Below are 13,468 nucleotides of genomic sequence, written 5' to 3' on the forward strand. Positions count from 1 at the left end.
CGTTTCTGTGGCGTAGGGAAGACAGGCAGATCAACATTCCCGCGAACGAACAACCAATAATTATTACTTCTGCCTTGTGGTAGGTCTTAGCCACGTGTACCTGTACTGTGCTTACCTGTTTGGTTCCACGTAGTCATCGCTTTCCCCATTGATACTATTTCTTGGTTGGCATCTCCTCCTCCTCCCTTTAATCTTTTGCTGGAAAAAATACTGGAATGTGGCATAGTCCATTTTTTCCCTTTCTCTGTAATGTGCAGGACATTTGTGTTCTCCCTGAATCTTCTCAACACCTCGTTCCTTACCAAATCTTCCCAACGCACTCCAGCTTCTTCCATATCCAAGTTTCCTCTGTATCCAATTGTCTTTCTATATATTTTCGTTGTTCCGGTTTCTACATGTGTAAAACTATGTTCCATATGTATACCATTTGACCCGCATAGCTATTTGCTATTTTTATGAGCTTTTGCTACTCCTATGTGCAAAAAAAAGTAGTTCGCAGATGCGTTCCACTAGGTTCTACACTCAAGCTACCGGCAGTACACCTGATGACAAACCTTTTCCTTAATGATTATTGGAAAAATCCTCGCCCTGTAGTACCTTGTTTTGTTCCCTGCGATAGTAAGCGTATTCTTTCAGATAAATTTCCAGCCAACTTGTCCGTTGGCACTGTGCCTTATAAAGTTTTCCTTATGCTTGCACGTACCTGTGATTCTCGTGAAACTGACTTTGCACAAACAAGCCTAACTTGCAGGCGAGAGCAGAACGAGACTATCTCTTAATTTATACGTGTTGTTGAAATACATTACCATGACAAGGCTTCTGCGCCGTTAGGTGTTAGAATGAGCTAATTTTATTGTATTGCTATCTTAGGAAGTTTCCTCGAAATATGAAACCTGCGCCTCCGATCTTTGGACATGTGTAAGCCTACAGGTAGGAAAACCTATGGCGAACATGGAAAAAATCGCAAATACTAAAGAATCATTTTAGGAATGTGTGTCAAACTAGTATTACCTAATGGCAGGAAACGAATTTCATCTTATAGTGAGTCCTTTATAAAGGATAACTTAACCCAATGTGTAACACTGCACGCACCATGCTCAATACAAGCAGATGTTTTAACTGTATTGTTGGCGAAATCTTTATAATGTGTTCTACTTAGCAAAAGCAATTTTAATTGTATTGTGGGCGAAATACTTACATATGTTCTATTTAGCAGGTACCATACATTGTGGTTATGATATTTCGTCATAATCCAGTTAATCTACTGTGTATGACTAGTACTAACGGAGTGCTCCTCGTATTAAAGTTCCAAACGCTGTTTAGCACACAAATTATTTCCTGTGAGGGTACTATGAGGACGCAATGATTTTTTTAAACCCTCTGTCAGATTCACTGTGTATTCTAAGCTTACAATTAGAGCAGTAAGAGTAAAAAATCAGCACGAGTTGTTCTAAGCTACTGTTCTGTAACATTATTCTCAAGGAAATATCAGAAACAGTATGTTAATCGACTAGTTCGTTTCTTGAGGAAAAGTTAGTTCGAGAAACGTTTCCAGTGGTAATACTTTCTTGAGATTGAAGTCTCAACTAGTTCACAAGCTCAGAATGCACGCCATGAACCTTAAACTCTTGTCAATTACTAAAAGGGGAAGCTAACCACACCCACTGACATACAATACCATGTCTGCCAGCAGTCTCGGCGTCATTCGTTGATACATGCAACAGTGAGGACTCTGTTCGTACACATATGGCTAGGTTGTTTGGTCCGTGGGAATCAATACCAGTCAACTAAGAAAAGGCACCGTGTATACAGTCAACCTTTAACAGAAAAATTATTTATCGTACCATGTTCTCAGACAGCGTAGTAGACTACCCAGTTCCGTCACGATCTTGCGTAGATTCAAGCCGTTTCCAAGTTTTACTGAACTGCTTCTACATGTTCTAGTCCAAGCCACTTTGAGACGGACGAAATAGTTCTTGCAGCGTGACACGTGGACTGTTTTACGCCGTTGCGTCACTTTTTACTTTCGTACAGTGTCTGCATCCATTACTATAGATTGGTGCGAAACGGTGTGAGCCACGAAAATCATTTGGTTGTTAGGGAGCGACACATTTCTTCAAAAGATCGACGTTTCGATACCTGTGCTGGGATTTCTTCTGGATCGTGTAGAGTCCATTGTAGATGGCGCGCCACCCTTTCTAGTTGCGGTAGAAGTGACGCATAGAGCGTTTCCTAGTTTGTGGAGACGGCCGACAGAGGTCTCCTCGGCGGCCACGCAGCGCAGCGGACACGGAAGGTCAACGACCTCGCTCTGTCTTCCTGGTTGCGGGCGCGCGGCCAAGGCCGAGGGTGGCGCTAGCCAGAGGGGAGACGCAAAAATTTCACTCGTCTTTGCCTTATACCGACAGGTCAGAACCGAAAGCTGGCCCTCTGGCGGTACGTGGCACAATTTACTTTTCTCCACCTGGTGTGGCTAACGGTTCGTTACAGCACGAGGAAGTGATGCCCACTTAGGAGCACTGTCTGGACATAAGATCTGACAACCAGCCCCCTCTCCCAGTGCAATAATATCATAGTTGATTAGCAGAAGCTATGTGCCTACTTTGACAGATCGAAACAATTATTGCTATTTCTGAAAGATTTTAGAATACGGTAAGATCTTGAGAAAATAATTTACTTTTTCCTTCCCGCCTTAATGCGCAAAGTTTTTTTTGCTAGTACTCTTAATATTTTAACTGTTGGTTTATCCTCAGAATTTGTTCACTTTGTCTCAGTACTTTTAATTGATTGCAGGGAAACAAAACATCTCCAGAAGACGTTTAATGGTGATCGGTTTGAACAAATGGACGATTTACAAAAGGCAATGAATGAGAAAAGTAACCTACGGTTAAAAGGAACATTCCAATTATAAAAACGAACGTCATTTTATCATCATGAGAAGGAAACTACTCTGTTCAGAATAAGCTATCTGTATAATACTTCTCACAGAGAAGAAACTGCACGTAAGTTTAACATGGATTAATAAATCGGAGACTGCTCTCGTGTGCAGAGTATGATTCTTCACTACAAATATTTGGAGGATGCCAGAAACAATAATAGATACGGACTATCATGAGTCAGCCCCAGCTCTGGAGGAGGACAACGAAGAAAAGGTAGTTATGACCTAGAAATACTAGAAAAAAATAGGCGACTGTACAAATCTCGAGAACATTTTCCACCGTTGCCATACCGTCTACAATATGACATTAAATATTTGCTGCAACGTTTCCTAATATCGAAATGATCAAAAGATTATTTTATGCCATCGTACCAAAGTGAATAATAGTTGAAGATGACCCAGTACAATGCCGAAAGAAATTAAAGCAATTTGTATGTTTCTCTGTGGGTTCTTTTAGTACGGCTGATTTGGAACACCATTACTTGACACATTCGGTAACGGTGCTGGCATATTTACTTGCTTGTATAATTATTTCGTCACTACCACGAAATTACTGCACTATTCACTTTACAGGTTTCAGCAATTTATTACGACCTTCAGATGTGATTGTCATGGCACATAAAGGCTCAAGTATATGTATTCTGATCATAGTAAAATGTTGTGAAATTGTCCTCTGTGGGAAAGTCGGTGCGAAAGAAGTAAATGGTCTACGTTAAAGCATCTAACAATCCACCGTGGAGCAAACAAACGGCGCAAGAAAACACGCAGCTCGACTAGTTATCTCTGACCTTGGGCAAACCGCACCGGTGTCATCACAGAGGGCTGCGACTTTACTGTAGTCCACCTTATCTGCCGATTGCATTATCGCAAGGTTAAAAGACTCATTTTCTTACTTTCGAACGGTCACAGGAGTTGAACAAACTCAGCTAAATTCACTTTTTCTTCATATTAGCGTTCCGGAGCTTGTTTTAATAATTTAATAAAGTTTAATGAAACCAATTTGTTGGGTCTTCAACTACCACATTATCATGCCCATTATTTCTCAGCTGTTATTCATGCAAATTTTCAAATTATACTGCGATATACTTTAAATGCAAACCCTCTTTGCATAACCGAGAATTCAAAAGCTAAACCTTTTAGAAACCAGAAAGAATGGGAAGCCTCCACCAGTTCCGGAGCAAAACTAGACATAGTAGACCCTCAAATAGGTCCTGTACTTAGTAATTACCTTTATTACATTTAGACCATAATAATTCGTTTCTATGTAGACGAGTGTCCTCACCAACATACAAAGTGCACGTGCAGGTGCTTTAAGCTGGACTCGCAGGTGCCGAACTCTATTGCAGTGTAATTTGAACAGAGGAAGAAAGCTGAGAGGAAAATATGGTTGCCAGACAATGATTAGTTCTTCTCGCTTTGAACCGTCTACGAACCGGCGAGCAACATTAGAACTCGGGAAAGAGTAAAGGTGTCAACACTTGCAAATAAAGTTGTCGATTTAAGCGGCTGAATTCCTAAGGGACAAACCACTGAACAACTCTGTACGACAGTCATTATTTTATATTCTTTGACGTTGTTCAAGTTATCACGATGCTATTCACTATTTGCGGTAGCACTTTCATCATCATATTAGTACCCCAAACGCCTCACTGTAGACCTCGTTCCTTTCTGACTGATGATTCCGCCACATTAAAATTTATATTGTGTTAAGTTTTATGCTCACTGGTGTAAGCGACCGTTAATTTTTAGCTGTCTTTATTAACTCCCTGGGTAAGATTCCTCACAGATCAGAATGCTATCTGAATACAACATGCGGTGGAGCCATTTGTTATAAATCACTTCAGTATTCAAAGGAATTGACCTTGTCACTTATTTTTCTATATGCGTCCGACAGTACACATCTGATTAAAATTTTTGCATCCCTGGTGCCCAGACACACACACTCTCTCTCTCTCTCTCTCTCTCTCTCTCTCTCTCTCTCTCTCTCTCTCTCTCTAACACCTGCACATGATTAGTTTCAGGGTACAATGGGCATGAGTCACATCTTCGGATCCATAGTAGATGGGGTAAGCACCAGTCGCAGGCTGTGCTGGAGTTGCAGCTGTGAACGTACGGCCCCCAGGTGAGAGGTTGCAGCGGATGCTTATAGCGGTAAACTCCGAGCACACGTGCAACTTTAAAAGTTACTCAACAACGTGCACCTGCGCCGAGGCGGAAGCACGTCACTCGGCTAAATAAAAGGCCGACTCCACAGCGGTACTGGAGACCAAGTACATTCCTACGGAGGAATGGGGCAATTAACTCTCAGTCTGGTTCCCGTACCCATGTTACGCGCTGAGTAAAATAATCCGCACATTTACTCTGAACCGTAGTCCGTTCACTGAGCAGTCTGGAGTTTTACCTTCTGCAACAAGTACTGTTCGTCGGCTGTATTAGAGTTTACGTCCACTCTGGTGCAGCTATCTGGGTTCATTCATTCATCGTCATTTCGGATAACTTATTAACTACTTTAGTCACTCATCTAAGATTTGTACGTAACTATATTTGTGACTATTCTAGTAGACAGGTAGCAAACGGGGGTTCGGAAACTAAAGGAAGACTAAAGAACAACTACTTCGCGTCATATACGGCATCAAAGACCAAGTACGACGGGATCTGGGCAATCAGTGAGGAGAAAAGCGGACGTGTACTTTAAGACGCTATCCGAAAATTCACATTATTTAGAGAAACAAGTGAAAATATTAATCAGAACGGGTAGATGCATTGTGTTTCTCCCGATTGCAACATTGCACACCTTCCCTTGGTAAGGCCAATGGAGAGGAAGATAGGGGGAATTTATTTAGCACAGTATTAAACTAACAGGTCAACGGTGCTTTCACCTTCGCATTATGGATAAGGAGGGTGCCTTTACTCCAGCAGACATTTCTCAGTGTTGGCAGGAACATTTATAGGGTTGAGAGACCGAGGTCAGCTACCTCAATACACCCAAACCACTTAAAATTATTTTAGTCTGTTCACCCATTTCTCGCTCTCCACGTTTTACCTCCATGCAGTGAGATGTGCCAGACGTGCAGCTCCAAAAACTTTGACGTTTTGGGCCAATAAGCCTGTTAACCCAAATAGGAAAATTACTTAATCTTCTATTTTGATTGTCCTTTCTAGCAACAATAAGGGGTCGTTAAACACACAGCGCTCTCAAATACCGTAAGAAACTGTCCCAGCTGACACCTGCTGATGCAGAAGCGGAACTGTCCAATGTCGATTTAAGGCAGCAACACCAAAGGAAGGGATGAAAAGAGGTCCCTGGAAATCGTCTTCTTAGCCTATCAAAACGGACCGGGAATTTAAAAAATTGCCGTATCGTATTGATATACTGGTTTCTACACAAGCTGTTATGCTGAATTCCACGCTGAATGTTACTTTAATAAGTGCAGCTGTCTACATCCTGAATGCAGCTCTGAACTCCGCAGGTTTTTTTTTTTTTTTTTAATAACAAGCCAGTTACAGGGCATCTACAGATTACAGGGGGCTTCGGACCACGGCGCAATTTGACACTTCATATTAACAAATGATGCTCGAACCGAAGGAGCTATAGTTCCGAAGCTGCGTAAGAAAGTCCAAGTTCTGAAGCGGGTAATCACGGAATGTAATCAGAACGTCTCAGTGCAGAGCTGTACTGAATTAAATTTCTGTCTCTGAACTCTTACTTTAAAGTCCAACAAACGTAAGGCCTCCTTCCCCGATTTCCACGGAAGACAATTTTTGAAGTATCAGGAAAACAGCGCTTGCGAATAATAGATATGCAACTGTGCGTATAACTAATGAATTTAGTTTCTAGATCCTATAAAAGCTGTATGAAGCAACTAACGCAAACCTGATATGCCTTCTATAAGAAGATTGGCTACATCATTCATTGGGCAGTAATCACAGAGTCTGAGCATGCTGAGATTCAACAATATTCTACGAACTTTTCTTGTTCAGCCATCAAGCTCTGCGTTTCTATGAGACAGCAGCATAAACAGTAGAATCGACTAAATGTTCTAACAACTGATGGGCTCTAAGTTGTAAAAAGAGCTAACTGGTACGATTATTTTTAGTTAACAGCTTACTAACTCAATACTGGGTAGAAGAGTAAATGCTTGTACTTTTTGGACAGGATGTTATGAAACATTGTGAAACATCGCTCTAAGACGAACAACCACCTCGCTGATTATTCCTTAATGCTGAAAGATTTCGTCGGGTCCATGTGTGTTGAATGTAAAAAAGTGAAAACCGAGATGCCTTGACAGAACCATTGAAGATTTTTCTTGAGTGGGGTGATAGGTTTAAGTTAAGAAATTGAATAAAAAGTTTTTCTCCCACCAGAGAAATATTTACTAGGCGTATGGTTTACATATAATATTCGTGATGCACGCTTCCTCTGGCAACAACTCGGGAGTCACGTTTAACGGTTCCTCTCCTGATCCACTATTGAAGTCTCCAGTGCAAACGTTTTCTGTGTTTAGGGAAGGTATCAATACAATATATATATATATATGATTTTAAGTACGTTTTAACTTATCGAAAACCCTGACAGTAATCTGAAAGTACCAAGATAAAGTCTGAAGACATTTAATGCCTTACGTCTGTTTAGCACGCAGGCGGGCTACGCAGAACTTCTAGCAAGAATGGCATGCAATTAGTTCTGGAAGCATTATGGGCTACAATACTTCCGAAGCTGATTTCGTTTTCTCCGTGATTCACATATTTTACAGGGCCATGTAGATGAGTGAGTGAATGTATAGGTTGTTGTAATCACAAAAATTTAGAGTTTGCGAGTCCATGGACGCGACTGTTCCGGGAAGAGGTGTATTGCTTGTTTGTCTATCCAGCAAATTCAGTGATGCATAACAATACAAAATAAGGAAAGTCAACATTTAGGTCAACCAACTAAGAAAACAGTACACAGGAGACACCCAACTGCGAACCGAACTACAGTGGTCACTTAGCCTATAATATGATCCATATAATTACATGTTTCAGCGCCCCAGAGTGGCCCACCACAAGGCACGTAGTAGACGTCAGAAGGTATTAGTTGTGGCCCCTTGACGAGAAGGGGAGCTGCCGTGGAGTCGGGACCCTCGCCCCCGGTGCATTCCTGGGCGCCCATTGTGATGCTAAGAGCTGGGGAGAGCGCCCGCCCAGCCCGACAACAGCACCGGCGACTTCCCTGTCCATCATGCCTGGCACCGGCGAGACCCAGACCCCCACGGGACACAATCTTACAGGTGCTTCTCGCGACCCACATGCTTATACGAAATACCGCATTGAGGCGTTCGACTATAATGACTGAACTATTGACATCCTGCATCCCTCTGCAGGTCAGCTACGAACTTTACGGCAAGTAAGCTGTTGATACTTCGCACGGTTGAACGAAGGGAGATCAGTCTTGTTTAATATGGGCGAGTTATCCTCATCAAAAGGAATTTTCAGACGCTTTCGCAGAACAATTTTTTGTCCTCTTGCTCATCCTAGGCGCCATATTTGCAGAGAGAGTTTTAACAAGTGCTGTTTCAGCATTTTAAAATTGCTTATATTCAAGATTTTTTTCATCAGGACAGTTAAAAAAAGGAGAGTATCCCTCCCAAGAGGGAAATAGAAATGAAATGGCGGTAAACAGAAATTCGTATAACACATTTGCCTCTCAAAAGGCTAGTCACGTCTAGTTTGTAGTTTCCAAGTCTTATGTCACCTATTGCTCCCATTAGAGATGGTATGATCCTGACTGCGCCGCAATTACTCATTCGTGTCCTCCGGACGTCATGACAAGGTCAAAATCTAAGTTCGCAGAAAGACACCCAGAACATTCTGAGAAGCTATTAGAATAAAGAACCAATAACGATTTATCGCTGCGTTAAACGAGAGTGGGATTAATATGGGAGATCCTGAAAGGGATGGAAAACCCGGAGGGAGATTCGTCGAACTGTGCTAGGTCGAATTTCGCAAAGTTGCAGTTGTAGGAGAGGAAGGCCGTGTAGCGGTTTCGTCAGAACTGCAGCTCTACTGCTCTCTGCCGTTGCTGCACATTTCTAAGCGGAGATTCGAATCACACTAGGAGCCAAAGCGAATACGGCATGCGATTTTCAGTCCGTCCTAGGAAAACAACTCCGGAAACATTCCTCTTAGCGAAGTTCCTGTTACACGGGCATTACAGTGAGTCTAAATGGTTTACTGCCTTTGCTCAGCTCCCACTACTAATGGCATGTAACCGAAAGGAGGGGAGGATGGGGCTGAAGTCCGATATCTTAGAGCATTCCAGTGGCTTATCAGAAGTTCATTTCTTTTCAGTCTACGAGCACTTTAGCGTATCGTAATAATTTTTATTATTAATTTTTGCTTTGCTGTTAATGGTATGTGGACAAGTGAGAGACATTAAAAGGAAACTACTTATGGCTAATCGAACATGGTCCCATCTTTGCACTACCACAAATTATCTCTTCACTCAACAGTACTTATCTGCAAAAGCAGGACTAGAATAACTTTTTTCCCCGTATTTAATTCAAAAATTTCGGTCGGTAAATGAGGCACGCAAGGTCTAAGTTTACACCAACTAACCACGCTGCAAAGCGGAACTGTCTTGTAAGTGAAATCAAGATTTTAGTGGCACGTACAGGTCTCTAGTCTTCTTAACATTGATAGCATCACCTCAAACTTGGAAAGGTATCAGGTAGGACACCAAATATAAAAATTTTAAATCGAGCAGTGTTGTTGGGAGCTTCATGATGCTTTCCTGGAATGAACTTATAATATGGTACACCATTATCCGCTTTGACCTTCACGCGTTGATCAACATTTGATACGATAATATCGACAGTGAAGCCAGTCTCCTGCCGCGAACGTAGCTTGTGAGGTGATTACAGTAAACAACTGTCAAAATATAACTTGTGAAGGGGGTACTGCAATGAGAAGGAGGGGGGGGGGGGGGGGGGGTTGGAAGGTGAGACCGATGTTATTGTCCTTCTGCACGGAACAACCTCAAAAAAACTTAACCCTCAGTTTCGAACTTGCTACGTCAGACAGAAATCCTTCGTTAGGCTTACACCGAAAGTACTATGACTGCCCCACAGGAGTTTATTTTATGCCGTGAGTTATTACAGAGCTCCTCAGGCGGGAATTTATTGCTGTTGGTTATTCATAGAACTTACGCTCATTATCGATTTCGTAACATACCATCGTCAGATATATCAAGGAAAGTAATGACACCTATACCGACTCAATGAAATACTTCCATTCTGGGTTATCCGACAATCGTCGGTACCCTGTCACAAAATACACCCTACCAAACCATTTTCACAAAAGTAGGTAAGATCACGTAATATCATGTGAAAACTTAACTTTTTGGTAATGCAAACGAAACGTGGACTAATCTTTGAGAGTACCAACCAAAACAAATGCTGCATTGTGTATTCCGAAATTACCATGTTTGTTGTGTGCATAATCAACGTCACTGATGAGCATCCTTAGGAAGTGATCTTCCACATAGTAGACAGCATTGTCAGCGAGATGGAGAGATTAAAGTGAGGAACTTATTCTGTTTAAGAAACATCCCGCACCTCGACTTTTTTCGATGCTAACATTCCAAAGTGACGTTTTTACTGTCAATTACATCTAACCTTCATTGCTGACATTATCCATCATAATAGCTCAAAGCAGTGTGTCTTCGCGTTAGTTGACAAAGCTTGGAAAAAGGTAGTTCAAAATTAAGCGCTTAGGGCAAATCATACAGGCACACTATCAACAGGGTGTACGAGAGATCCTCTTATTTTCTGTGGAAACGGCAGAGAAAACGTCTGCAGCCGTCGCTATATTCACGATCACATTCAAGAATATTTGAAAATTAAAGGATTTGTGAACGAGGTTTGTGAAAGAATTATATGATGACTTACAGAAGCGAATTGTAGCCTGCCGTGCTTTCTTGGTCCAATTTCCAAATGCCGAGTTCCGTTCAAGATATTGTCTGATGAATATAGAGGGAATGTGGTTTTTCTAGTCTGCAGAAAATTTCCACAATGTTCCAAGATTTGGAAAAGCCAACAGTCTCGTATTATGATACGGGCAGGAATGTCATCACTATACTTGCCTGGACTTTACAAAGCCATGAAATTCATCCAGGGACTCGACATTGACACAAAACCAATGAAGAATTGTGCGAAAGTGACGGAGAAGCGTTTCTAAGCATAACAGATGATCCGCAAGATGTCGAGGAGGACATTGGAGGCACAAATTTCTGCGTACGGAAGGGTATTTAAAAGCATAGTTTGTATATGCGAATACTCGAATACAGATACACGGCTCTGACCCGGGGGCAATGAGGCTTCTCTGATACACACTTGGACAGTGGAGTAGGAAAAAGTCCCTTAACGCCTGAAAGGCGCGCAACAAGCACGACCGCGGTGGGATGACGCAGGGGTGCCGTAGAAGACGAGAGAGTACTGTACTCACCTGTTGCGGAGGCTCTCGGCGGTAGCTTCTGCTGCGCCGATGGCTGAGACGGCGATTTGCACACAATGAGAGACAGCGGCTGCGCCTGGTGCTGCTGGCTCTCCGACAGCGGCGACCCGGGAGGGCTCAGAGCGGGCGCATCCTCGGTGGCGCGCTTCTGCGACTCGAGCAGGCGCTGCTGCTGCAGGTGCAGCCGGTTCTTTATCAGGAAGATTTTAGGCATCTTCGCGATTCACTCACTGCACCGAATCGAGCGATTCCTCAACAGTTACCTTCTGTCTCGGCCGCGGAGCGGCTCCTTAACATGGTCACACAGCCTCGACGGGACTAGTCTCGCGGCAACGTTGCTGCGCACCAACACAAAACAAAAATAAAAATAAAAAGAAAATTGAGCCCACGACTATTTGCGGTCAAATTTTTTGGGATAAGTAACTTGGAAATGTATCCCTCGGGGCTCTCTGAAGGGTCTAGTAGCTCAAGGTCACACAATTCCACAGAAAAACATAAAATTTAAAAATATGGAACAATTGACGACACACACTGGGAGGTGAATCGCGAAGTAACAGGTGAGATCGAGTTTCGGTTAGCGAAGACAGACGCCGAGCGAGGTATAATCCTTACGGAGCATCTCAAGCCAGAGTTAACTGTTCTTGGCTGGCGGCAGGCACACGGGACGGACAGCACGCAACAACCGCTGCTCGGCGACCGACTGAACCGTTGTTCGCTGCCGCTTCCTGAGTCGCGCCGCGGAGGCCACGCCGGAGAGTGGGGGGCCGCGCTCGGCTGCGGTCGGCGGCGCTCGGCCGCACTCGGCCCGCTCTGCCGCCGGCCACTGCCAAGATCACGGCGAGCCCCCACCACTGCGGCCGACCGCTACAGATTTGTGCCGACCGGCTTCCGCCATTGCCGCGCCGGCGGCTGCTTGCCTCCTTCGCTCTCGTTCTGCGCTCGTCACAAGTGACTAGCACTTTCCGCGTTATACCGCCCCTCCCGCCTCTACTGTCACCTTTATCCACTTTTACTCTACGTAAAGGTACACTGCGCAAGAGAATTAAAGGATCACTTCTTCGAAGAAGTAGTTGTCTGCCAGTGAGACGCATAAGTTAGGAATTTAGCTCAAAGGTGCCTGGAACATTCTGTGACGGTGCAGAAGCGTGGGGCCCAGAAACGTCACTCTCGGGTCCGGCGACTCTGCAAACACCAAACACCTCGGAAGTTGGGCAATCCCTTCGACACCCCTTACCTTCAGGCGCTAGAGCAGTCGCCAGGCTGAACTCGTGTCGAAGTTTCTGTCAGGAATGTTCCTAACGTGCTCAACAAAGTTGTGTGGGTGGCATTGTGGTTGTTGCCGAACTGCGAAGCCTTAGAGGGACCCTTTGCCCTTTTATTCACGCATATGTTAATGTTGCACTTCAACGTGATGAAGCCACAGGAGAACGGATAACAGAGAGCTGAAAAAACGTAATTACCCTTTGCTGCTCCGGATAACGTTGAAATTTCATTGAATAGTTTTCAACGGTCCCTAGTGATTCCAACCCGTCACAACAGCATAAATTCCGTCGTGCTGCACTCCAAAGGGCTGCGATCACATTAAAGGGGGTTACAGTCCCACATTGTTCTTAGTGTTGGGGAAAGGTTGAAACCTCTAAGGGTGTCAGCAGTTGTAAGTAGGCTGTTTAGGTTTTTTTTTATTGGTAACGCCGCCGCCACTTAGCGCTCGGTATGAAAAATCACTGACTGTGCTGTGCGCAGTCTGTGTTTAGTTTGCATTGTTGTCTGCCATTGTAGTGTCGGGCAGCGGCAGCTGGATGCTAACAGCGCGTAGCGTTGCGCAGTTGGAGGTGAGCCGCCAGCTGTGGTGGACGTGGGGAGAGAGATGGCGGAGTTTTGAAATTTGTAAGAATTGGTGTCATGAACTGATATATATATATATATATATATATATATATATATATATATATATATATATATATATATATATATAATGACTATAAAGGTAAATACATTGTTTGTTCTCTATTAAAATCTTTCATTTGCTAACTGTGCCTA

At 43.4% G+C, this 13,468-nt stretch overlaps 1 protein-coding gene across 2 annotated transcripts in view; it reads right to left on the reverse strand.

Moving 5' to 3' along the window:
* LOC126354213 (transcriptional regulator ovo-like) overlaps nucleotides 1–12,291 on the reverse strand; it is a 120,219-nt gene extending 107,928 nt beyond the window's left edge. The window contains exon 1 of one of the 2 annotated variants that reach the window (XM_050003680.1): nucleotides 11,420–12,291. In XM_050003680.1, coding sequence (XP_049859637.1) covers nucleotides 11,420–11,642 — 223 coding nt within the window. In that variant the 5' untranslated portion in view covers nucleotides 11,643–12,291. The remainder of the gene's footprint in view (nucleotides 1–11,419) is intronic. The other variant, XM_050003681.1, reaches the window with a different exon arrangement.
* Nucleotides 12,292–13,468: the final 1,177 nt, after the last annotated feature.

This window comes from Schistocerca gregaria, chromosome 3 (genome assembly GCF_023897955.1).
Source record: "Schistocerca gregaria isolate iqSchGreg1 chromosome 3, iqSchGreg1.2, whole genome shotgun sequence".
NCBI classification, from domain to species: domain Eukaryota; kingdom Metazoa; phylum Arthropoda; class Insecta; order Orthoptera; family Acrididae; genus Schistocerca; species Schistocerca gregaria.